Raw genomic sequence first — 25,853 nt, 5'->3', positions numbered from 1 at the left:
ATCTGCACGTCGCTAAAGGGACAGACCGCAAAGCCCAACTCCATCCATCAGGGTTCTTTTCGCTCGCCCGACGGTGGCGACGCGGTTGCTGTTCCGCGGGCGATCGAGTGTTTGTTTGTTTGTTTGTTTGGGGTTTTTTTGTTTTGTTTGTTTTTTTTCCCGACGTCCCACTTCGCAGCACGCCCGCGCCACTAACGACTGCCAAATAACCGAAGTCCAATCTGTTCGGGGGCCGGAGCGCCGGCGAGGAAGGTCTTGGTCGTTTTGCTTGATGGTTTCACTCGGGGATTGTAGTTGGGGGGGCGGGGGGGGCGGGGGGGGTGCCCCCAGTGAAATACACAAACTGGAGCAGGGATTTGTATGTGGCGAGGCGGGGGGGGAGGAAAATCGAAGGAGCAGTCATGCAGAGAGGGAATTTTCTAGTCACGTTCCTATGAAAACCAGTTGTGACTAACATTTTGTTGGTCTCGGCGAAGCTCTGGATCTAGTTTTTTTTTGTAATCAGTAACTGATATTATCCCTTCTTTTGATTGATTCTTTTGTATATGCTTTGTGAAAATGTCCAAAATCACTTTCCCCCCCCCCGCTCCTGAAAATCTGACTTTTTTTTTTTTTAGAGGTTAGGTTTTTCAGCAGTGTTGTTCATTATTCTGGTTTCTGACAGGAAAAAGATCTTGACTAAGCTTGAGCTCAATGCGGTTCTGTACAGCTCAGTGGGCAGAGCGCGGCAGCAAGACCGCCAAGGTCAGGAGTTCAGGTCCGCTGGAGTCAGCCGTGCTAAAACTATATGAACTCATGGAAATGTAAGGAGCTGTGGATAAAACCGTCCCAATGGCATGTCATTCTCAGATGGGGAACCGACTTGGTAAATCTTGCAATGTTGTATTCAGTAATGAATATATATCATCTTTCCACCTGTTCAAAAATACCCTTTCTTCTTATTATGGGATCAGTTGTACCTGTCCATAATAACACCTCTATAATTATGTTTTATAACTTCATTACTTAATGCTATCACTGACATTAATACATTAATACTTGAATACTTTTCTATAATCTATGAATGATTGATCCATTTTTCATGCTCTGCTTGGAGTATGATCTCCTGATTTTGTATGTCTTATTATTTGATATTTATTGGGGTTTTTTTGTTTTGTTTTGTTTTGTTAAACGTTTTGTCTAATTATGTTTATATTGTATTTTTTTCGTTTAGCACCCCCTTGAAAACTAGATGGTATATCTCAAGGGGTTATTACTAATAAAGAATTTCCATAATTAATGTGGTGTGATGGCAGCATTACAGGCTTCTTCACTGAGTTTAGGATTTTCCTGCGTTTTAAGTTTGATTTTATCATGCAGAAAAAAGTATTTTGAAAAAAAAGAGAGCCGGAATAGAAGTGTGGAAGTGCCTTGTTTATGGCTGACCAAAAGTAAACTCAGCTGTGTTTGTGGATCCACTGTTTAGAACGTACACCAGTTTACAACACTGCGACATTTTTGGATAAATTCCTTGTATTTTTTCCCATGAAAACGACTCTCGCAATAACCGATAAAGACTCCCCCTTCTCTCCCCCTTTAGATATTTTTCATTTACACATTACACATCGTCAATGAGCGTTTTTTTTTTTTTCTTTACATGAGAGGAGGCGAAGAGGAGATAAGTGCGGACCGAGGCCTAGTTTAGGAGGAGCCGCGGCTATTCATCATGGGTCGGTTCCTCAAAGTGGAGCCCGAGCTTTATCGGGGCGAGTGCAGCGGGAGCGGGACTGCAGTTCAAAGGCAAAGGGAGGGAGAGAAAAAAATGGCTGAAAAAACCAGTTGGAGGTTAATCCAGTGGAGAAAATGGCCTCCTCCGGTGCATCTCCGGCACACAGGTCCGGGCAGGCCTGCGAATGTGATGGAGAACCTGAAGAAAAGACCGAGACAGTTCCCGTGCTCCGGCAGGTAGAAGTCACGGTGTGGTTTATTTTCCGCTCGTGCGCACACATCGTGAAATATGAAATACTTAAAAGGGAGAATAATATCACGTTTTCTGGAGTTTGTACACACTCCCAAATTCAAAAACCAAATCATTATGGCTGGAATTTAGTCAGAATCAGAATCAGCTTTATTGGCCAAGTGTGTACACATAGAAGGAATTTGACTCACTTTCGTTGCTCTCAATGTACTAACACAGAATAAATATACAGCTAAAAACAAGGACAACAAGATGAACAGAGGTAAACCTAAACATTTAACTACTATGTACAAATATGCATATATATAAAAAAGTATATGTATATACAGTACTGTGCAAAAGTCTTAGGCACCCTAGATTTTTTACATACATTTCTTAGAAGTCTTAGATGTTTATTTGTTTTCTGCATTAGTGTGCCAGTAAACTGCCGTTTATTGTAAATTTTGGATATTCAGAAACTTTTCATTTCATTAGTTTTGAAAGCATCTTCGCTTTATGGATATCTTTGACATATGCCTAAGACTTTTGCACAGTACTGTATATACCGGTATATATACATATGTAAACAACCCTAGGACAATAGCGCAAAGTGCAAAGATGCATGAGTTATTACACATTACATACATTATACACACATTATATACACAAATCAGATATTGTACAGATGATGATGATGGGGGAGGAGGAGCAGGAGGAAATCCCTGGTCTGGGCCTTTCACTCCTGCTTTTTCTTTTCTTTTTTTTGGGGGGGGGGTAATTATATACATGAGGCAGGTGTTACAGGTTTATTGCACAGGGATAGTTTTAGTTTCTGTCACTGTATGACTGCATGATTTAAGTGTTCATCAGAGTGATGATGATCAGGCATTATGCGTGTCAATAAGTAAGAACACATTGTTAATTATGAATATCCTCCTCGTGCTTCGTAGATGTTTGCCTTATGTAAAGTCGTCTTCACCACGGCGCCGCGACCCTCGTTTTTAATCTACGGGAAATTAATCAGTTCGGCACGTATAAACCGGCAGCTGCGGTTTCAAATTTGTAATCTGCTCTCTGATATTTCCCCAGCTTCTCATATTCTAATTTTTCTGAGCCTCCCCATTAAAAAGCCTGTCCCTGGCAGGTTCCCACCCCCGTCTGGCTTTCCAGCTGTACGCCTCTGTGCCACCGTCGGAAAAAAAAAAAAAAAATCTCCAAAGCTGTTTACTCGCGGCGATAAACAAGATAGATATCAAAGTGCTCGAGATGATTGCGAAGATTGCCGCCTGTGATCCGGGGGGGCGAAGCGGCGCCCGTCACTCCGGGGTTGCCGTCTACTGCGTGGAAACCCGCCGCGGCACCGGGGCCACACCGCGTCCAGGGAGGTTATCCACCTCTTTTAAGAAGGACAAGCTGGATGAAAGGCCAGTGATTCTCAACGTGGGGTCCGGGGACCACCAGGGGTCCTTGAGGGGGTTCCCGGGGATCCCCAGCGAACTGATATATTGTTAAACTTCAGCATTATTTCATTCGCAAGAAGTGAACACAATTAGAGAATGTAAAGGAATGACTGTTTTGATCGTAGTTTCTCTGTTATCTCTCTACCTGCAATACAGATAGTCATGGAAATCTGGACAAAATCATATCTGACAATAAAAAATATTCTCAGATTTGGGTCTGAGAGACAAAATCCCGTCAAATGGGGTCCATGGCTCTATTGTGGACTAAATTAGGGGTCCTTGATATGAAAAAGTTGAGAATTACTGTATTAAGGAACTTTACAGTTTAAAGCAGCCCTCTTATCAGATTTCAGCCCTCTTATCAGATTTCAGCCCTCTTATCAGATTTCTATTTATATACATGGATGGTTAAAGGCGATTAATGCAAACGTTGATCAAATATGATTTAGTTTGAAGAGTTAGATTTAAGGATGCTGCATTTTTTTTAAAATCTCTCCATATTTCACACGAACTTTCAGACTACCTCCGGTCAACACATACACAACAACTGGACTTGCTCTTGATTGGCTCCCCTCACTAAACAGTCGTTAAAAACGGTCCAATCAGGCCAGTTTGCAGCATTTGAACTGAGACACCCACTGGGAATCCTGCACTCAGCAGGTTTGCCAAATTTGAATTAGAGCTGCTGTTGTCGGCCAATCAGGGGTCCAGCATTCTGCCTGTTCCGCCTGTGAGGACTTAGTCTTCAAATTCATTTAATAAATACCATAAATACCTCAAAGGGGCATTAAGTAAGCTTATTTTCACAATAGAGCAGAGATCCAACAGAAATTTCAGCACCTGATGAATGAATTGTTGAGTCATTGGTATTCATCAAGAACCCTATCCGCCCCCTGCAGGTGTGTTGTGGTCATTTGGTGCTATGGAGCAGGAGAAGCCTTACTTATTTCACCTTTTTTAAATACTGGAGTAAATTAGACACCATCAAGGGCAACAAATAGACAGCTCCCAAGTGTGCGCACAAAGGGTGAGCTTCCAGAGAGAATATGCTCTGAACGTTGCATTCCTATTGACGAATCCAGGGTGTTTAGAGCCCAAAACTCTCCTGTTTAGCAGTCAGCCGGCCAGCCCTGGAGTCTAATAGGTGTTGCCATGGCAGGAGGCGTCTGTGTGGAATGAGTAAGTAATAGCACTGTCTTAGCTCAAGTGGCTCAACAGAAGCCCACAAAAGAATCGGGAGAGAATCCGGACTCGCATTATTGCCGGTCGCCCGCCGCGCCGCACCGCTCCTCCCGCTCGTGCCCGTGCTCCTTTTCATTAATCAGCTTTAGTACTTGTTCAATGGCGAGCCCCGATTCATGTCGCACTCCCACGGGCAAAATGCTTCATCCCCTCTCATTTGTAGTGCAAAAATTAGCCCGAGTCAGTAGAATGGATCATCCGATTAAAAACATCGGTACTATACAATACGCGAGCTCGCTCAGAAGATGCTGATGAATATGGAGTAGCTTTTTATAAGCTGCCGGTGAATGGAGGTAATGAATATAAATGCGAGTATCGGTAATCAGTGTTGCATCCACACCAGGCAGCAGTGAATGTAGCGTAAGTAGTTGTGCGATACATTAATGCTCTAATTATCACCTTTTATGATCACTATGTTTGCGTATATGTAGTGATCAAGTAGCAACTGGGTCACCTCATTTAGTCTCATTGAGTCTAATGGAACCGGTATTAAGTTACCCACATCAAAGGCAACCCGCTAGATCTGGTTTATTCATTTATGGTCCAAAGTGTTTTTTCATTTTTCAGTTCCATCCTGGACGGCCCCGTATCCGATAATTACTGTACTTTCTGTAATATGAATGTGCTGATGAAACAGCAAACTGGCAATTACAATAACAAGAAGCGATGTCTAAAGTAGTAATCTGCATGATCCTAGTTTCTTTTTAACTTTGGCAACATCTTTGTCGCTAAGCTCTCATTGTGTTTCTGCACTGCACTTCCCACAGATCACCTGTCAATCAAACCGTGTGGGCGGAGCTTGGATTTTCTGTTGACGCAGTTTGAGTTTCTCTTTTCTTTGTCTGTTCAGCCATGGCAGCTATCACTGCTCATGCTAACTACCCAGTTCTTCTTCTGTTTATTCCAAACAAACCGGAAACATGAAACGCATCACTTCCTGTGCAGGATTTTTCCCAGGAAAGAGCTACCAGTGTAGCAGTGTTTAGAACAGCAAATGTAAAAGCTTTCATGAACTGGCTGTAGGTTGAATCACATGGTTATAGCAATCACAGATAGAGTGAAAGCAAAGATTTATTTATATGAAAATGTCACAGATTAAATACTTTTAAGATATGGATAACTTTGAGTATGGTCATATAATATTCTTACTGGTAGTGGTTGAATCCGTATTGTGTTTTATCAATCGGTGAAAGAGAATAGCAAAACGGAAATGTTATGTGAAAGTGTCATGGATTATTATTTTAAACTCAGTGGCAACTAATTAATTTTAATGAGCCTAGTTAAGTCATTGTCCCAGTTTTCACTTGGTACATATTTTCAATAGCAAGCTGAGAACAGTCCTTGAAGGTAACAATATTAAAATAAATATTTTGCTGGCGCTGTCTCCCTGCTGGCTTAAGAAGAGGAGACAGCCTCAGTCGAAAGTCAATCGCTTTCACAAATCATGGATGAGCGGTCGATGGGCTGAGCGCGGGTTAGCGTGGCAAATGGAAACGCCGCGGCAAGGCTTCAAAATTTTTCATCTGTCAAAGAAATAATAAATGGAGGGATGTGGAAGATGTTGCCGCGGCCCAAAACGTTCAACTGAATGCAAAATGAGACACTCGAGAGAAAATAGTATTTAGGTAATATTCTCAGTGGGTTTTTCCTGAGGAGGTGATCACATGGTGGAAACAGTAGCACGGCTTCTTCCTGTTAACACGGCAAAGTCATTAGTGTCCCTAGAGCTTCGCCTGCTGGGAGAGCATGATCTCACCCAATACTGGCACCCACATCTTCATAACCACAGTGACAGCCTTTGGCCAGTAGTGTCTCTCCCTACAGTTATTTATTGGCAATACTGTGTTAATACTGCATGTAAACTATGTGCCCAGAGTCCATGAGCACTTACAAATCCTTTTGTTTTGCAATTTAGCCATCAGCCAAGTCTATTTATTCATGAATTGGGCTCGGAGACTCAAGGCAGACAAACAGAAGCCAAAATATGTTAATAATTCATTTCCATATCGCGTTTCATGAAAATGAGAACACCAGATCGATAATCTCCATTGCCTCTGCATGTCCGTGGACGAGTGGTTTGTCTCCCATCATGCATCATGGCAAGAGTCGGGTGTGGCACGGTGGTCGAATGACAAAAATCACTATGACTGGGAGGGAGGCCGTTTCCAATGTTTTGTTTTGTTTTGTTTTTTCCCTGTATGCTATTTTGCAATTCTAACAGCAAAGCCACTTTAATTGCACTCGTCTTAGACCCAAATTCTAATTCTAAAATTGTGTGTTTATTTGACCCGCCTCGTGGTTTAAAGTGGAATTCTACTCAGCCATTTGAGTAGTATCCCAGTAGTAAGAACTGACATATGATCTCGCCTCATCCAGGACAGTCCTGTCAATATCTGTGAGCGTAAACAAGAGATAAAACAACTGAGACCAGTGATGTCATCGAGACACTAAATACACTAACGAAAGCAAAACTGAATTCATGGAGCAGAGGTCAAACGAGCTTAACTCTACATTGTCGGTTATGAACCAGAAAATGTGCCTTCATCCTCAGGAAATCCCCCCTGCAAGCTCTCTCAGTCACCTTTTAACATCGCTCCCAGATTCATTCTCCATGGAGCAAAGAGAATTTCACAATAAGATCAGATGACTATATCACTTTAATTTGTTACTGATGTTAAAGATATGGCAATGTAACGCATCATTACCTGTGTGTCTGTAAAGATTTTCACAAAGCATGACCGCAGACTGAATTAGGACACGTTTGGGAATATAATTATTAATGATTCTCCGGAAATGCCCTGTGTAATGAACTGTAGACATGACTTTCATAGAAAGCCGCATACAGTCATCTAAAGCAACCGTCGGCGCTGTCATCTCCGTTCATCTCTGCCATTGATTCATCTGCGGAATTGCTTCTGCCATGACGCCTAACTGTACGCGGAGCGGGGGGGGGGGCGTCCACCTCCGACCTCGCGCGTAAACCGTCCCTCTCTCTCTAATAAAACCGACTCATCCCTCCTTGTTTTCTCTCTCCGCAGGGTCAAGGCGAAGAAGGGGGTGAACCTGCTCCAGCCCCAGTCGAAGAGCGCCCAGTGGAAGGTGGAGAGCCAGGTGCAGTCCGGCGCCAAGCATTCCATCACCACCATCGACGTGAACAAGAACAAAGCCGTGAAACAGGGGTAAGTCAACAGCCCTAAGGCCTAAACACACCGCATCTGTCTAACCGGCTACCGGCTGTTGATTCTTGCCCCCTCTCTCTCCCCTGCCGCACAAAGAAAAGGATATTTGTCTTCTCCCTGGCAATGGACAAAAAGGTCTCCGAAAGGTTTCCGTAATCAGAGGTCGCTCGATGATTAAAGGCTGCCTTTTTTTTCTCGAACTGCATCCCAGACGCTGTAAACGCCCCGGCAGCCGCAGAAAATGACAGTAAAATATCAGCTTTGGCCCCCGCCGCATTCACCAAAGCACCTTTCGCTTCATAGCAGAAAGTTAAAGGCACGGCGATGCTATCTGCTCCGGCCCCACTGCCTCTGGTATTCATTTGGAGAGAGAGCAATGAGACGATTTTGACTGCCAACATTAAGATCATTAAGATACCTTAGATGCGATCTCGTCGTCGAGCAGGAATAATTGCCGGCGAGTTCCTCACAGTGGTAAAAACACTCAAGGTCTGCTTGTGCCCACACTTGCAAGTGATTATCACACACCCACCCACAGTCCTGCAGTGTCTTACTTGAACAATAATATACTTTATCTGGCCAAAGCAGCGGCATCGTGCAGCAGCACTTGATTCTCTGCTAAATACGACATTATGGGAATGGTGAAACCGCAGCTGGGACTGCCGTGTGATTTGCAGCCTCGATGCGGTCTAAAATGTATCGCCGACTAATGCATGTGTTGGCTGGCTTATAGGAATGTGGCCTAAACGATTTTACTGGGAAGTGAAGCCGCACCGCCTCCCTCTCCACACCTCTCCTCCTCCCCTTCACTCAGACAGATGCAGGCACATTAGCGCAGTGAGCATCGATCAAACTTTTGTCGGAGGGTATTTACAAGGTTCGAGTTTGTACCCAAAACACCGGTCCGGCCATTGAGCCAGAGCTAGACTAGTTCCACTGGGGCAAGGCGGCAAAAAAAATAGCCACCATAAATCATAATATGTGATACACTCAATTCATTAACAAATGAGGCATTAGGAGATTGGGCTGCTTATCCTAAGCCTCAGAGCTATTTAGCAACTGCCGATCTAAATATTGGCACCCCATATGGATTCCCTATGGCTTTGGAGGAGAAAGAGAGTGGCCAAGGGATGGAAAGAGACAAACAGTGTCCTCACCTGAATAAGATATCCACCATTCCCTTTTTGTTTACTTCTTAGCGCCTTAGCGGCAGGCTTTCTTGCTATATTTAGTGACCCATGTCAAGTAATCTTTGCCACCCTGTCACCATGTGGGAAATGTCCAGTAGGGGGTCAAGCATGGATGAAGAAACAGCGTGTCATGCCACATTTTGTCAAAAACCCAGTCAATTCTGTGACTACCTTAAGCGAAACAATAGGTTTCCAGGTTGAAGTTCCAAAGCCACAGAGAAATTGTCTGTAACATGTTTTGATGCTTTATTCCCATTAAATTGATTGAATATGAGCATCAAATCCTTTTACATTTAGTGGTTTGGTTCTAAAAAGCACGCCTCTTCACTTTTGGGACATTTTCTTGTGCTAGAAAATTGGTTCATAAAACATTTATTTTGGATTTTTGGTCTAAGTCTACACAAAATATTGTTGTTGGGTTGTTTTTAATCAAAGTGCGGTAGAATTTCAAGAAATTTAAGCGAAAGTATAAAATTCCAATAAGAGGAAAATATACTGTTCACCTTTTTACTCACTTGGGCTATAATGTCTTACTGGCAAAAAACATTTCATAACATCTGTTATTCATTCTTCATCTTTACTTAATAAGAAGACATTTTGAATACATTTTTGTTTAAAATTGCTCTAATTTTACCTGTTTGTCCGTGAGACAATATAGTCCAAATGAGAAAAGGGGGTGAACACTTTTGCAAGATTGTTCCATAATTGGAATTTTATACTTTCACATATTTCTTGAATTGAATTTCTACCCAATCCCAAACAAATGTATTTTCTACTAATTTAGTAGCACAGGAAATGTGCAAAAAGGTCATAGCTACTGGATTTCTTCAGAAAGTCACTTGATCAACTTAGTATACTTAAAATCATCCATGTGTCCCCAGTAGATAATTGGCTGTGGCGCTCCATGCTAACACTTTAGCATACACTATTACATGATAGTAGGCCATTACCTAAAGTAAGAAGACTGACCTTTTAGTAATAGATAGTTGTTAATGTTTTTTAGTATATAAGCTGTAGATTCATACATTTTAAAAAATTAAATAGCTTTAATTCAATATAGCTGATGTAGCCAGGTTTATTTTTGGTGAACAACTACATATTCAGCAGTGATTTTTAGCTGTATACAGTCTCCCACCACCTTCACTTGCTATGGAAATAGAGAAAGTAGTCCCTGGTAATTCAAAACAGTACTTTTTTGTATGTCACATTTAGTGTTGATTTCACCAGTCTTCTCCACAAAACTTCCAGTTAGCCACTTAACATTACTCGCCATTTAGCTTTAGAGCTAGTTCTTTTTTTCTCCCTTTTTATGTTATGCTAGTTGCCTACTATCACTCAGCATAGTGCATGCTAAAGTGTTAGCATGGAGCACCGGTGCCATCAATCTACTAAGAACACATGAATGATTTCGGTGTCCATGTTGTCACTACTTAACAGTTAAGTTAAGCAATAGGACACTCTCCTAAAAACTTGATGTATTTCTTCAATAGCTAGCTGAGCAATACTGACAGAATCCAGAATCCTTTGTGCTGAGTCTGTGCTTTTTTCCCTCTGCTACCAAGCGTTTAACAGCTAGACTCCCTGCAGCTTTCTTTTTGATTATATTGCTGTACTTCCAAAGCCATTCTCTACCTTGTTTGAGTGGATGAGCGAGCTTATACTGTAGGACTAGGGAGGATATTAGCTGGGGGATGTGTTAGTTTATGGAGTAGCTGCAGGAAAGCTAACTGTTAGCTGTGCATTAGTAGAAAGAAAAAACATGAAAATGTCGCAAGGTGGATTCTACTGCCTACTGTTGCTGAAATATTTTGAAGGTAAGACAAAGTAATAGGTACCATTTGCGAATGTGTTGGCGGAACTAAATAATTTTCAAATCAATATGTCATGCCTGTGAGCTTTCCTGTCAGAGTTAAATGCAAGTAACGGTTTTTAAAGGACAAATTTGTCTTGCAGCCTTAGACTTTAGCCTAAAAACAACAACAACTGTATTGTCTATTCTCAAACCATTTCACCATTTCATTCCCCAATCACCCAGTTAAGAGCAGTAATATGGAGGATTCCATCAATCACAACACATCCTCTGAGCTCAATCCTCCTCATTCATATCTGCTTTGTGTTGGATTTGTGATGCAGCAAACAGGTTACAGGTCATATCCATTCCTCCGTGTTGTCAGGGATTCCTTGGTTGTCATGACAACATGCAGTCGGTAAAGGTTTAAATCACGCATTATTCTGGCTTCTTAGGCTTAGGCCCACTTTTCACCTATGACCGATTTACAATGTGAATGCACGTACCGCCCACTCATGGTCAAAAGGTGAACTATATCAAAGAATTACATTTTAGAGCATGCTTGTATCATGTCATGATATTGGCATCCCATCTGCTACACCACCCCTAAGCTTCACCCCCCAGGCATCATTATGCGTCTCATTGGTGACCAGGGAAACAAGATGACACTGTTTTCCGTTGGGGGCACCTCGTTGATCTCTTCATCACTTCTTGGTTCGGCATCCCGAATTGCTTCTTCATCATGTAGCAGTCTCGTCCGTGTTGGAATGACTCTAAATATTTTCCATTTGCAACCCTCCATCTGGAACTCAAAACTGTTTAATTCTAATGGCAGCTTGTTGATGTCACCACATGAATGCATTATTGATTGTGGTCAATGGGTTCCAAATTATGACTAATGTTCTCGAAAATGCTGTGGCATTACCGGTGTCGCAGTCGGGACAACAGAAAAATCCAATTTAATATAGGCTGGCTCTTGGTTGACAATAATTCTGTTAAACAAGGGATGCAGCAAGCACCAGAGTCTTAGCTGAGTATGTCAGTGCCCATTCATAAGTGCCAATATTGATTCCTAACAAAAACTTAGGCAAGGCAGCCCTAGACTTAGAAGTACTCCCTTTTCCAAGCCGCACCATTAGACTTGCTCTCCACTGATGCTTGCCACTTTAGGGGCTGCATGACAAAGAAAATGTTCTTCAGCACAAAAGATTTTCTGTGTGTGTGTGTGTGTGTTAGGGGGGCGGGATGCTAGCACAAAGGATTCCACAGTTTGGGGAAAATCTTTTATTTCATTGAATGTGCAATTTAATTTGTAGGTGAGCAGCTTTTCACATCATGTTTTAGAGGCCTGCTCAAACACCTTCCTATTTGATTAAAAAAAACACAATTTAAAACCCCTTGTGGTGTGGAAAGGGCAGTAGTCAATATTGCAATTGGAGGGTTTTTTTTTTCTTTTTCTCAGCCAACAGAACCACTTTTTTTTGTTTGCTTTGTTTTGTTTTTCACCAGCAAAGAGCCGTGCTGAATGGCCAAACCCGGCGCTCGTGTGTGTCTGTGCTCACCAGAAAGGGAACATATTGCGGTTGTGCTTCTTTTTTTTTTGACTCCCTAGTCTGTTAAAAATCCCAAATAAATGCATTTTAAATATTTTATGAAAAGGAAATGGGCAAAAAGTGAAACGATAAATATTCAAGGGTTTCAGTGTGAAAGGGGACATCAGAGAGATTTCAGCCGAAAATGGGTATTATAAATCACTGGAAAGCTCTTAATTGTTGGTCAAAAGAACACATTTGTAACCGTAAAAAAATGAAAATAGTGTCATTAAATTTGTTGTGAAAAGGCGTAACTGTGCACTTAATAGGTTTTTATCAAATATCAGCTTTTCTGAATGTTCAAATCTGTAAAAGTACATCTGGCTTCTATGTTATATTTAGAATTTTTGCTCTGCGTTAAAGTTGGGAAAATGTCACTTCTGCCTCTTTCAATCTTAAGCCTCAGTTTATTATAGTCAGTGCAGCGTAGGCATAGATGACTTCACCACTAGGCTTTCCTGCCACCTAAGAGCTCTTTTATCAGAGCTAGGAAATGCCAGCAAAGGCCAACAGCTGATTTATCTTGTGTTTCAAGGCTTGAAAATATGTCTTTAACCTGTCTCCTGCCCCTGTATCTACTGCAGCACCTCCCCCTCATGACTCAAGTGAGGTTAGGTGCAGTGTATGTTTTGAGTGTAGTCATACTGTAGAAGATAGACTTCACCATGCACCACACTCAACACTACATCTTTTAACTGTTTTGTTAGATAACTCTGCCTTGAAGCCGGTTGATCCATTGAACTCTCCCTATTAATCAGTTCAAACAGGGCTCTGATCAAAGGATGAAATCCCCCCCGAGCTCCTAAGCAGCCCCAAGCAACAGCTTATAAAATATATATTTTGTGCTATACAGACAGCACATCATTAACCTAATGGAAACCGGGCCGGATATACTTGAGCACGTTTACTTCCTCCCCTGTCTCCCCTGTCTGTATACGGAGACAGCGGAGGTGGTTTTCACCTGTTAAATAAAATGCATTTGTCCAGTTTTAAAATAGAAGACAATGTTTTTTTCTCTAAAACCTTAGGAGCTGGACTCGAATGACATTAATTAGTGAGACACGTACATAATTTAGTGTTTTGACGAAAAGGTCATCCTAAGATCCCATTGAGATATATTAAAGAAGTATAATCTCACAGAAAATAGCAAGAAAGACAGAACAAGAACAACGGTGAGGAAAACTTTGTTTCAGAAGTTCTTCCGACAACTCAGAAACTCTTAGAAAAATGTGAGCTGTGGTTACACTTGTTGTTTCAATGCTTCTTCTATCACCCAGTCACCAAAGGTCACATTAAATATCAGGTCTCGACACAGAACAAATCAGGTTTTTGCCCACATTGCTATCGGATCTTCAAACCAGATAGGGAAATGTCACGCTTGCATTGTGATCAGAATTCTGCGTAGTCTGGACACAATGCAGCCACAATATGCATACAAGCAACGTAAAGAGATAGAGACTGATAGCAGGGAAGAGGTAATGCCATACAGATGTTCAGTGGTAGTGTGGACATACAGAGATGTGATCTCTAGAGTCAGATTTCAGAAATCACGTCAAAATGACAAGTGTAACCATAGCTCCTGATATGAAATGTAGAGCAGACATGGATGCTTTTTTGGTAATGTATGCTTTCACATACTGTACATTTCTAAAATTTCTTCTTCACCTTGATAAAAAAGCATTTCTCGCACAGACCTCCGACCCACCCCCAAACCGCAAAGAAGCGCATTTTTAAAATCCTCTTTGTAACTTTTCTCCGAGTCAATGTGGAGACAGTCGGGGGGAGGGAGGAACGCTCTATTGAGCGGCTACACGTGTACTCACCCAGTGGGCCATATTGATGTCTGCTTTAGCGTGCCACAGATAGAAGGGGGGTGTCTGTTTTCAATGAGTGATGTCGAGACAAATAGGCCGAGATCTCATCACGATGTTCCTGAGAGGAACCTTTCGTGAGTGCAGGATCATATAGATAGGTTGATCCAGTCTTCATTATGGGGCACTCAAACTGAAGGGTGGATGGAGCTCTCCTTTTGCAGAGGGCAGATAGAGAGCACTTAAGTTTCAGTTGCAGGTGAGGTTGGGGTGTGATCATTCTTGTCAGGAGTGGAGATTTAATTTGCCCCCTCGCCACCAGTGAGTAGGTTTCATGTTGGGCTCGTTGAGCCCGAGGATTACTAGTCCAAAAGGCAGGATTTTCATAATAGTAAAACTATTATCAGTTCCACAGTTACAGCACTGGCACGACTATGATAGCAAAGTGGAGATCACAGCCAAACTCCTTGGGATTTTTGCATCAGAGTAAGAAGCAACCGAGAGAATCAGGGTATGCTCAAAAATTTCATTTGCACAGCTATCAGAACAATCAGGCTACCTACTGAAAGCTATTGATTGGTTAGAAGCAAATCTGTGGCCACTGCAATTACGGTTTGAAAGCAAGAGGCAAAACAAAATTTGCAATCTCCTTGCACCGGCTCTGCACTGGGGCTTGGAGAGAGGAGAAGAAAGGGGGCTGTCAAGATTAAGGAGCAGTGATTGTTTATTGACAAGACCTGCACACAGTATCAATTCAGAGACAATCACCGATTAATTTGTTGCATAGCTCCATTAGAGTAAGCAGGAATACCATTACAAAACCGCCTAATGCTGTCATCTCTGTAACAGCATCCCCATGCATATGTCTATATATATGTATATGAAAATAAACAAGTGTAGGGTGATATTACTTTTTTTTTTTTTTTAGTGAAACACAAAAAAAATCGTATTGTGTCGTTAACTGAGAAAGAATTTGGGCAAACTAAATCACTAATCATAATCAGACTATAGAAAGATGTCAACCTAAATCACTAATCAGAATGACTGGACTATAGAAAGATGTCAACCTAAACCACTAATCATAATGAGACTATAGAAAGATGTCAACCTAAACCACTAATCATAATGAGACTATAGAAAGATGTCAACCTAAACCACTAATCATAATGAGACTATAGAAAGATGTCAACCTAAACCACTAATCATAATGAGACTATAGAAAGATGTCAACAAAAACTACTAATCATAATGAAACTATAGAAAGATGTCAACCTAAACTACTAATCATAATGAAACTATAGAAAGATGTCAACCTAAACCACTAATCATAGTGAGACTATAGAAAGATGTCAACCAACACAACAGTCATTCCTCCAATCCTCCAATCCTTATGCTCCAGGCTGTAAATGGCACACCATGACCTATATGAAGCTGTAGCCATGTCAGCTGCCTTGTATCTGTCAGGAAGCCTTAGATCCAACAGCCGATTGAGGGAGCTGTGAAGCCCCATGTTGATCGCATGAAATGTTATGATGGTGCCCTTTTACCAAAGACGGTGGCTGACAACTTTTGCGTGAGCTGTATTCAGTGTGTAACATTGACCACACTCCAGCCGTGCACTAGGCACTGGCTTATACTTTTAAATCCTCTCTGGAAGGCTCATTGGACATTGATTCAAGGACCTGACAAGAATTGCAGACTGCCCTAATCTGTCTTTTAAATTGTGTTAAATTAAATTCAGCTCACAGCTCACAGAAACGAGTCAGAGTGACACTCTTTTCTGAAGGTGATCTTCCCTGTATATTTCATTGTACACCGCCTGTGTCTTTTTATTTTATGTCTCATAAAACGAGGTGGGCTCAGATACGTGGATGTAGAGGATCACTTTGAATAAAGAGCACATAACACAATGCACAAGAAGATGATGATAAGAAGCAAAAAAAACTAAGCAGCAAATTAAAACAAAGTGAGGCAAGAAGAGGAAATAAAGAAATAAAGAAATATGTTCTGGTAGTTATTGTGGAGACTACATAAAAAATACATTTTCAGCTACCGTCTAACAAATATCTACTCAGCCTGCCTCTCTAAAGCCTTTGGCTAGGGTGTTCACATCTTTGGGCCATAATGAATACAATAATTTTTTCTCAAGGGTGAAATAAGGAACATTTAAAAAAAAAAAAAAAGAGCACTGTGTCCATGTCTCACTAAATGGCACATTTAATAATTAAACACCGTCCTGACAACTACTTAATTATCACAAATGAATGCATTGGCAGAATTTGGTGCTGTGTCCCGCTGTGTTTTTTATGAACATGCTGCTGTCGATGATTGGGTTTCAATTTTGGCTCTGTTGTGTTTGTTTTTTTTTGTTTTTTTTTTATGTCCTGGCAGGGATATACTGGGAAATGTCGAGGTGATGCAGCTGGACTTCGAGATGGAGAACTTCACCAGCCTATCGGTGACCAGAAGGATCAACTGGAACATCGACTACAAGGGGCAGAACCCGCCTCCCGACTCGGAGAAGGTCGTGACGGAGTTGACGGTGGTCCAGAGGGACATTCAGGCCATCATTCCTCTCGCCATGGTGAGTGACTTGTGTCGTCGCTGGCTGTGTTTACATGCACAGTTAAGGTCATGACCGGTTAAGGTCTTTCTCGAATTCAGCTGTTCACATGAACCTCTGTTACCCTGCGATTGCCGCAAATAACCCAAGAGAGCTGAAACGTCTGGTTCCAGAAGTAAATTACATTTCTAAAAACTAAATTTCCCATAGAGAAATTGACTGTTAGTCTTTTAAATTTAAATGGTTTACTGTAGACTTACCATGAGCTACTAGATGGTGAAATGACTATATACAGTATGTTCCTGTAGAAGCCATCAGTCAAATTGTGTTTTATTCCAGAGTTCCCTGTGAAATACTACCCACAAGCTTCAGAGAAGTCGCTGTTACCATAGAAACATCACCCAAGTTGTGCGTGGTTGGTAGCCAGACCAGAGTGAAGTAATGTTAGTCAGCCATCAAGAATCATTATAAATCAGTAATCGCCATTCTGTGACTATATTCTATTATTAAATGTTTTTGTATTATTGTTGAAAATGAGGGAAAGGCAGTTTGGTTCAAAGTGTAAAACTCTTTATATGTGGATTTTCTGAAATGTCTATGGACAAAATGAATGGGAAATTTACTTCCAGAACCAGGGCCACTGAAACAGGGAGCGGGCTCCTTACAGCTCTATTGACAGAATATTCCCACCCACAGATAGAGCAGTCAGTCAGTGAAAATGTATGAAAAGGTCCGGCTGACACCTGCCGTCTTTGACTGAGCAGGAGGTAACTTTCTTTCTTACAGGCTAAAGACATGATGCTCTCAATAGTAAACACAAGTACTCCTTCCCACCATGTTCTGTTTTTGTTCACATCAAAATGTGCCCACAATGCTGTGCGAGTCTGAGTTTGTGCAGATGGCTGAAACCAAAAGTGAAAGGAGTAAGATGTTTCCATGTCAATATGGGAGTAAACCAGACATCTTAACTAGGGCTGAACAGTTAATCAAAATTTTATCGAAATCGCAATATGACCTACTGCAATTTTCAAATTGCATGAGGCGCAATATTTGTTAAAGGCGAAATGTGTGTCAAAATACCATTTTAAATGAAATATTGTGGTGCTGCAGAGATGTCCTGGCCTACACATCATATTCTACAGACTTAAGAAAACATCTTTGTTTGGTACAGATCCCCGCAAAAATCACACCATAATCATTTTAATATGTTTTTCAATGAAAATGAGAATAATGATGTAAAAATGATCATTCCCTCTAATATCGCAAATCATATTGCAATTGCAATATCAGTCAAAATAATCGCACTTAGATATTTTTTCAAAATCGTTCAGCCCTAATCTTAACCATGTTACTCATAAGCAGAGTATGAGATCACCTGGGTTATTATTTATGGCGTTTACATGCATCGACCCAACACCAGGCTGTTTGAGCAAGTGCGAATTCTCTGTGAATGTAGAGACTTAACAGGGAGAGTTCTGTCTGCAGTGAAATTGTAGCTCTAACTAACAGCTCACTCTCGATAGCCTGCACTTGTAATATATCTTGTAAAGAACATCAGACACCCTGATGTATTGTCATTAAGAATACACTTAATCAACACCTACACTCTGAAGATGATTTGCTGATTGTTAAGAAAGCCAACCAAGTCCCAGCACAGAACACTTAAGTGTCTATTACTCTTTTAATCGTGGCTCTTCTCCCTGCCTCATGAAAGGCGGCAATTAGTGAGGGTAGTAAACAGATTATGGGAACAAAGGGAAATTAATCAAGCAAAAAGGTGCTGAGTACCTCAGGCCAGGCCTTGGGTCCTTAGTTCCTCTCTCGTGGCCTCACCTCGCTCTCTTGGTGGAGGGGAACCCAATGAAAAAGTCCAAACCCACATGATATTTGCCCATTAAAATTTACCACGCGGGGTAAATGTTAAAGAAGGCCAGGTCTCGGTCCAGGGGGCGTGTTGAGGTGGGAGTCTTATGGCACCCACTCAATCAGCAGGCGCCGCGCTTCCATTAAAAAAACATCAGGAACCCTGGACTTTATGAATGTCTGCCTTCATTTAATGTGGCATTATGTGGTTTTCTGTCTCATGCAATCGACAAACACATTACACAGTGGTTTTAGTGAGAAAAGCAATCCAGCGCTTGGGGTGGGCAAAGGTCACGCTCAGCAGCTGTGAGAAACTGACTTTGCAAAACGGACAATGAGGTAATTGATCAGCAACATACATATTGATGTTTAGGCTCCATACTGTTCACACTGGGTGGGAACTAGACTATGAAATAACACTGTGGCTATGAGGGAAGACAAGCCATAAATGACTGAGATAAGACATGAATATGACAAATTATTTTGTAATAGTAATAATATATAAAATCAACATGGTTAAGATTTGGAAATTAGATTTGATGACTGCTAAACTGATGTTTCAGCTTTTAAAACCTAAAAGGTTTTGGCAAAACAATAAGTCTTATATGTCTGTTACATATTTGCTGCATTATAGCTGTTTTGCACCTAAATAAATTCTTTATAATATCCTTGAGCTGCACTTCTAACTTTGCATGCTGCTTATCGGCTGCAGCATGAGGCCCTCTCCCTATCTCCCGTCCCGTTCAGCGTTTGACATTGACATGTGTCTCGTATCCAGATTGTGTCCAGATTCGTTTTAGCTGGATTCCGTTTCCAAATGGAAATCGCGCCGCTCTCTCCCTCGCAAAAACACAGATCGTTGTCTACGTTGTCATCTGAAGACAACAGATATACCACGGATATACCACGGTTTTCATCACTATTAATAGTTTCATTTGACGCAATTGACAGCAGACGCCTGATGTTGCCTAGTTCCATCCATGACACGTATCCTGACAATCCATTTGGATAAGAGACTATTTTCAACACTCCTAAGTTTAAAGTTCCTTTCTGAGCTGCCTGCTGCCTCTGGGCTTTGCATCGCTTCTTGGTTAGATCCACGGGTGACTGTTTATTTACATAGTTGTTGTATGATTTTTAAGGATTTTCAGCTCCATCTGAACACAACCCGCACACCCAGGACTCGTGTTAATGCCAGGTGTAAAGGCAGATTATCTGATCATCATCATCATTATTATCCGTTTCAGTGGACGGCAAATTTGAAGGCCGGCTATTCCCTATCATTGCAAAGATAGACCTGGCTACATTAGTATTCAGGGTGTGTATGTGTGTGTGTGTGCCACAGATAGAAAGGGAAAGGGGGGGGGGGGGAGAATCACTGCAGACTCGGGGCAGTCGGTTCATGCAGCAAGGCAGCTTGATCAATTGAGAAAGTTTTCGCACCACGGGAATTCTCCCAGTGCTCCCAATTAGTCTCTAAAGCATCGTTGACATTGTTCAATGATATAAATAGTCATGATTCACTTCAAAACAAAACTTGAGACCCTCCAATTCAGGTAAACTCAAACCTCCTCATTACTAGCCGAGTCGTCAGAAGGCACAGTGGGAGGGGGTGCGTGGCGTCTGGTGGAAAAAGTGAGGAATTATAACAGGCGTGCTCACCCTATACCCTATAATCATCTGCAACTTTATTGTTTTTTGGGTTTTTGTTTTTTTTCAATTGTGAAGGACTCCTGCAGGTAGGTCACCTGTGGGCGCCTGGGAAGGAGGGGTTTGGTCCATATCTTCCAATCCTCCTCCACTCAAAGCTTGGCTTCTTGACTAATTGGACTGTAAATATTATAGACCACCGAAGTGCCGGTGTCATTTCAGGACTCCTGTATCAGGTCTGGTTCTTTCTATTTTTCGCTGATTTGTGGTTCCAGTTTACCAATCACAGGAGCCATCTCTCCATGCTAGAACATCAAATGCTGAAATGCTAAGCCAGTTAATGCTAATGATTTTAAAAAAAAATTAATTGTGGCTTAAAAACTGGTTTTAACACATAAGGAAATCCAGATTAAATCCACAGATCTGAAGCAGAATAGTCAGTGTTGGCGTCGGATGTAGTTAGAGGCAGTCGTTTTCCAACCCTATTCATTTTCCCATTAGTCCGCCAAGGTGATGGAAACTGAAATCCCTTATTTGGGCAGGAGATTTACCTCATGCTTGGGCGATCTATGAAAGCGAAAAGTGGAAGCTGGCGGTCCAGTCCACTCATCAGCAGGACTGACATAGCTGAACAGCGCCAACACCCAGGACACGTGATTGAAAGACTGAAAAAAGCTGCTTTCCAACTTCATCATTACTGACGGCAAGCTGTCAAGACGCTCAGTGGAGGGCCGTCCGTTCACTGTTTCAACCTGACATGAATCTTAATGAGGTAAATTCATAGTATACATCATACTGAGTAGTATTAAACTGATGTAAGTCATATGAAGATAGGGTTTTTTTGAGGGAAAATAGCATCCATTATTGCTTTTCTAAAAAATAGAATTGATTTTTGTTTTCATTGTTGGTGATTTGCCTTATGGTGATGATGACTGACTGGATGTCATAGTTAACCCTCCTTTTTCTTTACCACTACATCACGGCTAATAACTTTGGTCACTAGGCAACTGCTTTTCAAGTCTGAAGAGTAGCCTCTGTAGGAAGACTACCAATGTCTGTTGGAGAAAATTGACAAGAATGAACACTGACAATAGTGCTTGCCTTAGTTGCAGTGGTCTGTTTTGAATAAGCCAATAGTGTTTAACCTCCCCTGCATAATGTGACTTTAATTGCACTCTGTGCTATTTTAGTGTGAAATTAATAATTAAATCTAAACCGTAATTGGTAGTTTGTAAATTAGGAAAAACAGGAGCTATATGATGAATTGCTGCGGCTGCTGTGAAAGTTGAGTTTCCAGTGCCCACCGGTCTGGATTTGGCCCTGTAGCAGGTGCTTATCTCTTGGCCTTTCACAAGAGCCCGACAAAGTACCGTGGTACAAACGTTTTCATGTTTAACATCAGAATGTAATGACCATGGAGAACGCAGCCTCTGTGTATTTTCAGAACCAGCCGCTGCGTCTCGAGGACTTTGTTGGAGGAGGAAGGTCCCGGCCACTCGGGTCAAGGGAATGTAGCAGTTAAAAGAGGAGTGCATCAAATTGCGAGATGCCAATAGCCGAGGAATAGTAAAAGAAATGCATGCATTGTAAGCTATGCCGTCGCTGTATGCTGCGACTGGATGTGATGCACATCCTTCCGATTCTTTTACTGGAGAATAATTGTCATTGTGTAAGGAAAGGGGCAGATGTGAACCAAACCAGCACTTTTCAGCTACTGCTGTACACCCACTGACAGCTTGTAAGAACACATCAGCATTTTCAGAATCTGCTGATACAGAGAGGTGGGAGGGGAGTCTGTCTTAAAAAACACAAACATGATGCATTTTCTGTTAGGAAGCAGCGCAAGATGAAGGTCCAGGGCGGACCCCCAACTCTTGATTGAGGAACATGTGAACATGAAGGGTAGAAAAGGAAGGAAGGGGGGCTGGTAATGGAGCAGCAGGAGAAGAAATAAAGAAAGAAAGAGGAGATGGAGGGGGGGGGAGAAGTCACAGGTTTGTCTGCCAACTAAGGCTGACCTGCTGCAATTGGGGAAAGGAAGGGAGGAAGGGGAGGGCGGAAGTACTAGTAGATTTACAGTGTGGAAGGTGACAGAGTTCCAGGAGGATGTGGTTAAATCAGGCCTGGGCCTTATCTCACAGTCTGGGCCTCTACTGGCACCCAGCCACTGAAGCCCTCTTTCACGAGGCGTCCTTATTAGTTCGAGTGAAGAGAGCTGAAGAGGGAGGAAAACAGGAAGGATGATGCTGAGCAGTGGAGGGGGGGTGGGGGGGGGATACGCTGGATTGCCAGCTCCATTACCCATTCTCTACCACAGTAGCTACCAGATGTTAAATAAAAAATGGTGTTTTCTTCTGTTGGAGTCACGCCACTCCACATTTCCACTTGTATATATTTGTGCACGCATAAAGATACACATACGCATCTGGCAAAATGTACTGTTTACGTTATTCAAAAGCAGGTGGAATTAGTTGAAATGAGCAATTCAGTTTCATAAGGTAATTAATCTCGCTTGTCAAACCAAGACCCTGTGGGCCGTCCCAGCAGGGCCGGAGAGTAATGCATTACATGTAATGGGATGACAGTGATCTGATTGCAAAATTATGAGTAATTGTAATCTGTAAACACCGTAACCAGATTAGACAAAATAGGGAATTATTTGTTGAACCACTGAAACGCAGAGACATTTAGATTGTGAAATCATTTTCCACATCTTGGAATAATAGCTGAGAATTATCATGACCATGACAACTATGCCATTCTGTAAATTGGAATAAATTGTTGGTTTTACTGCATATTATATGGATTTTGGAGTCAATCCAGAACTATCCAAAAGTGATCAGATTACACTACTGGGTTCCAGTGGATTACATTACTGATTGCAATTTTAAGAAGGCAATCAGGAATCTGTAACAAATCACATTTTGAGAGTAAAACCTAAATGCCAAACAAGGCCTGCAGATCATATCAGTGTACAGCAGTTGTGTGCAGCTAATACAATGAGTGTGATCATGTATATTTACCCAACAGTTTTCTTATTATATATCTCAATAAATGTAGTGTTATAGAATTTATCTTGTAGACCTTATCCCTGTGGCATCCACTATGATCCCAGCTTAAAAGAATGGAAAATAATAAAATCACAATGATCCATGAAGTGTTATACAAACAGGCAGGGCCTTCTGATGAAATATACACACATGTGATTTCTTACATCAAAATCTTACTGAATGACAGCAGAATTTATCAATCAATGGCAATGTGTGGAGTGTAGTCATTTAAATAATTTCAAAACTATTTAACATTTTGTAAGTCTAGTGCCCAGTCACTTCTTGAAATGTAAATTTCATATGCAAGACTTATTAATCTTAGTGTTTTGTCGAGCTATTCTGGTTTATCTTTGTCTACGCTTCTTACCCTGAATTTATTACTGACATTAGGTGAGTAAAGTAGACATATGGCTAAATATTTGAAATGTTATGCCTTGTCACAGTAGTTTGTGATGGTGGGAGCCCAGCTCGTATTTTGCATAGAGGCCCCAAAAAAGCTAGATGCAGCCCTGCAGACATTGTTGTCAACCGGGTGAGCATTGTATACAAATACACTTTGACTCATGTGGACTGCTGGACTTTGTAGCCAAACTAAACATCTTTAGTCTAGTATGTTACAAATATTTGTATTGTTGTTAAATAGTGTATCTAATAACCACTTTATTGCTTCATCCAGAACATGTTAATTGAGCTAAATGGTAGCAAGGTGCGGCGGTGACTGAAATTTGCCGTGTTCCAGGATGAATCCAGGTAGGCATAATTAGCGCTCCCAAAGCAGCACACTTTTAATTGTAGCGTGTCTTGTGTAGTGTAATACTTACCAGATGCCAAAAACAGGAAGGAGAGCTTAGGGATGATGTGTTTCAATTAGGATGTAGCCCCAGAGTCCAGTCAATTATCCAAAGAAGTCTTGTGTACTTTCCTCCCCTAAATTGCTCTTGTTTTAGGAACAGGAAGAAACGTAAAAACAAAAGTGCTCAGTGTGCATCCCTGTCCACCACCTCAGCTTTAGTAATTAGGAATTAAGCTGAAACAGTGGGATTTGTTGAACTGATTTACTGTCCTTCTTACTTTATTGCAATAGATTTTCGATTATCGGGTCTAAGTTCAGTCAAAATAATCCTCTACTTTTAAAGAAATTGTTTTAGGAGTATTTTTAGAGTAACCTAATTGGCATCCCGTGCACCGATTTGCTGATTTGCTCAGACTGTTTTTTTCCCCCCAAAAAATTCATAAAACGTGAATTATTCTACAGGAAGAACGAGGCTTTTTGAAGATGCTCTTTGATGCTCATATGGGACGTATGCCTGGAAAGACCCGCATTTGAAGTTATAAGATGATAGGTTAAGAAAGAAAGAAATGGAGACAGCCAAAGGAATTCCAGATTGCGTCTTTAGCTGCTCGCGGCAAACCTCGCACTTGGGAAGCCCCGAGTAGCGTCGAGAGGGAACCATTTGAAGGACTCCATTACCCAGAATTCCTGTGAGGTAACGTCAGTAAACTGAATGTCGTCTTGTATTACGACACTATTGGATTTCACTCTTACGTTTTGATTCGTCACTTTCTGTGTGGAGAAGATTTCCCACCAGTAGCCATACCAACACCAGAATTTCATTTGGGCAAATAGGGTGAATCTAGAGCATTTCAATTAGGGTGTGTGTGTGTGTGTGTGTGTGTGTGTGTGTGTGTGTGTGTTGGGGGGGGGGGGTGTATATAAAGTGTGTGCCTTCACAATACTCACTCCTGAATCCATAATATTCCAACTGTGAATAAACAGTTTGGGGGAGGAATCCATGGAAGACTAGAGGCACACTTTTCATGCTGCACACCCTTATTAAGACTTTAAGATGAGGGTCTGGCAGATATTTAAATACACTGTTTTTTGATTTAGTGAAATTTACATGGTCTCAGTGTCTCTCCTGGGCCCTGCGCGCGCCACAAATGAGAGAACTTGTTACCCTCTCGCAGCTTACATGCTCTGCAAAAAAATAATGAATTGATTCAAACTTCAACTGAAGGCCTGGTGTGTATTTTAATTGGCTATTTCCATCCCAGTGCAGTCAAAATAAAGAATGTAGATGGGCTGACAATGTTGTCCTTGTTTATGACTAGTTTATCTGAATTCAAGGCTTATTTATATCATATTGTGTACAACTTGCTATTTTGTTTTTGTTTCTTTTATCACAATTTGATCCCTTTTATAGAGATACTCAGTAGTGTCAACCATATACAAAAATCAGAGAAGCAGTAGAACCAACTGCATATATGCAGCAAAGACTGTGCTTGAGCCCAACCATAATTGTCCCTATTAGATAATTATAGGCTGATATAGTCACCTTTAGGTAACAGACACACAATTTTAAAGAAAGGTGGAACTAAAGTATTTTCTTTTCCCTCGTATGCCTTATTTAAGTTTAAAATCCTTGTAATTTCTCGGTTGTTCATGCATATCATGTTGTTATGCCTCAAGGCCAGCTCTCCTCTATGTTTACTAGGCCTAATTAAAACCATACTTACAACATAAATAG

The 25,853-nt window shown here is 41.4% G+C and overlaps 1 protein-coding gene across 1 annotated transcript in view; it reads left to right on the top strand.

The window, feature by feature from the left end:
* The window catches only part of LOC139656178 (transmembrane protein 132E-like), a 59,342-nt gene extending 42,505 nt beyond the window's left edge, over positions 1–16,837 (top strand). The window contains exons 3-4 of the mRNA XM_071533682.1: positions 7,677–7,817; positions 16,591–16,837. Coding sequence (XP_071389783.1) covers positions 7,677–7,817; positions 16,591–16,837 — 388 coding nt within the window. The remainder of the gene's footprint in view (positions 1–7,676; positions 7,818–16,590) is intronic.
* The last annotated feature ends 9,016 nt before the right edge of the window (positions 16,838–25,853 follow it).

Source organism: Centroberyx affinis, unplaced genomic scaffold (assembly GCF_046629955.1).
Source record: "Centroberyx affinis isolate AG114_WGS23_722 - 3 ecotype Tasmania unplaced genomic scaffold, CSIRO-AGI_Caff_v1 ptg002404l_1, whole genome shotgun sequence".
Lineage (NCBI taxonomy): Eukaryota > Metazoa > Chordata > Actinopteri > Beryciformes > Berycidae > Centroberyx > Centroberyx affinis.
This window is presented reverse-complemented; position numbering and strand designations above follow the sequence as displayed.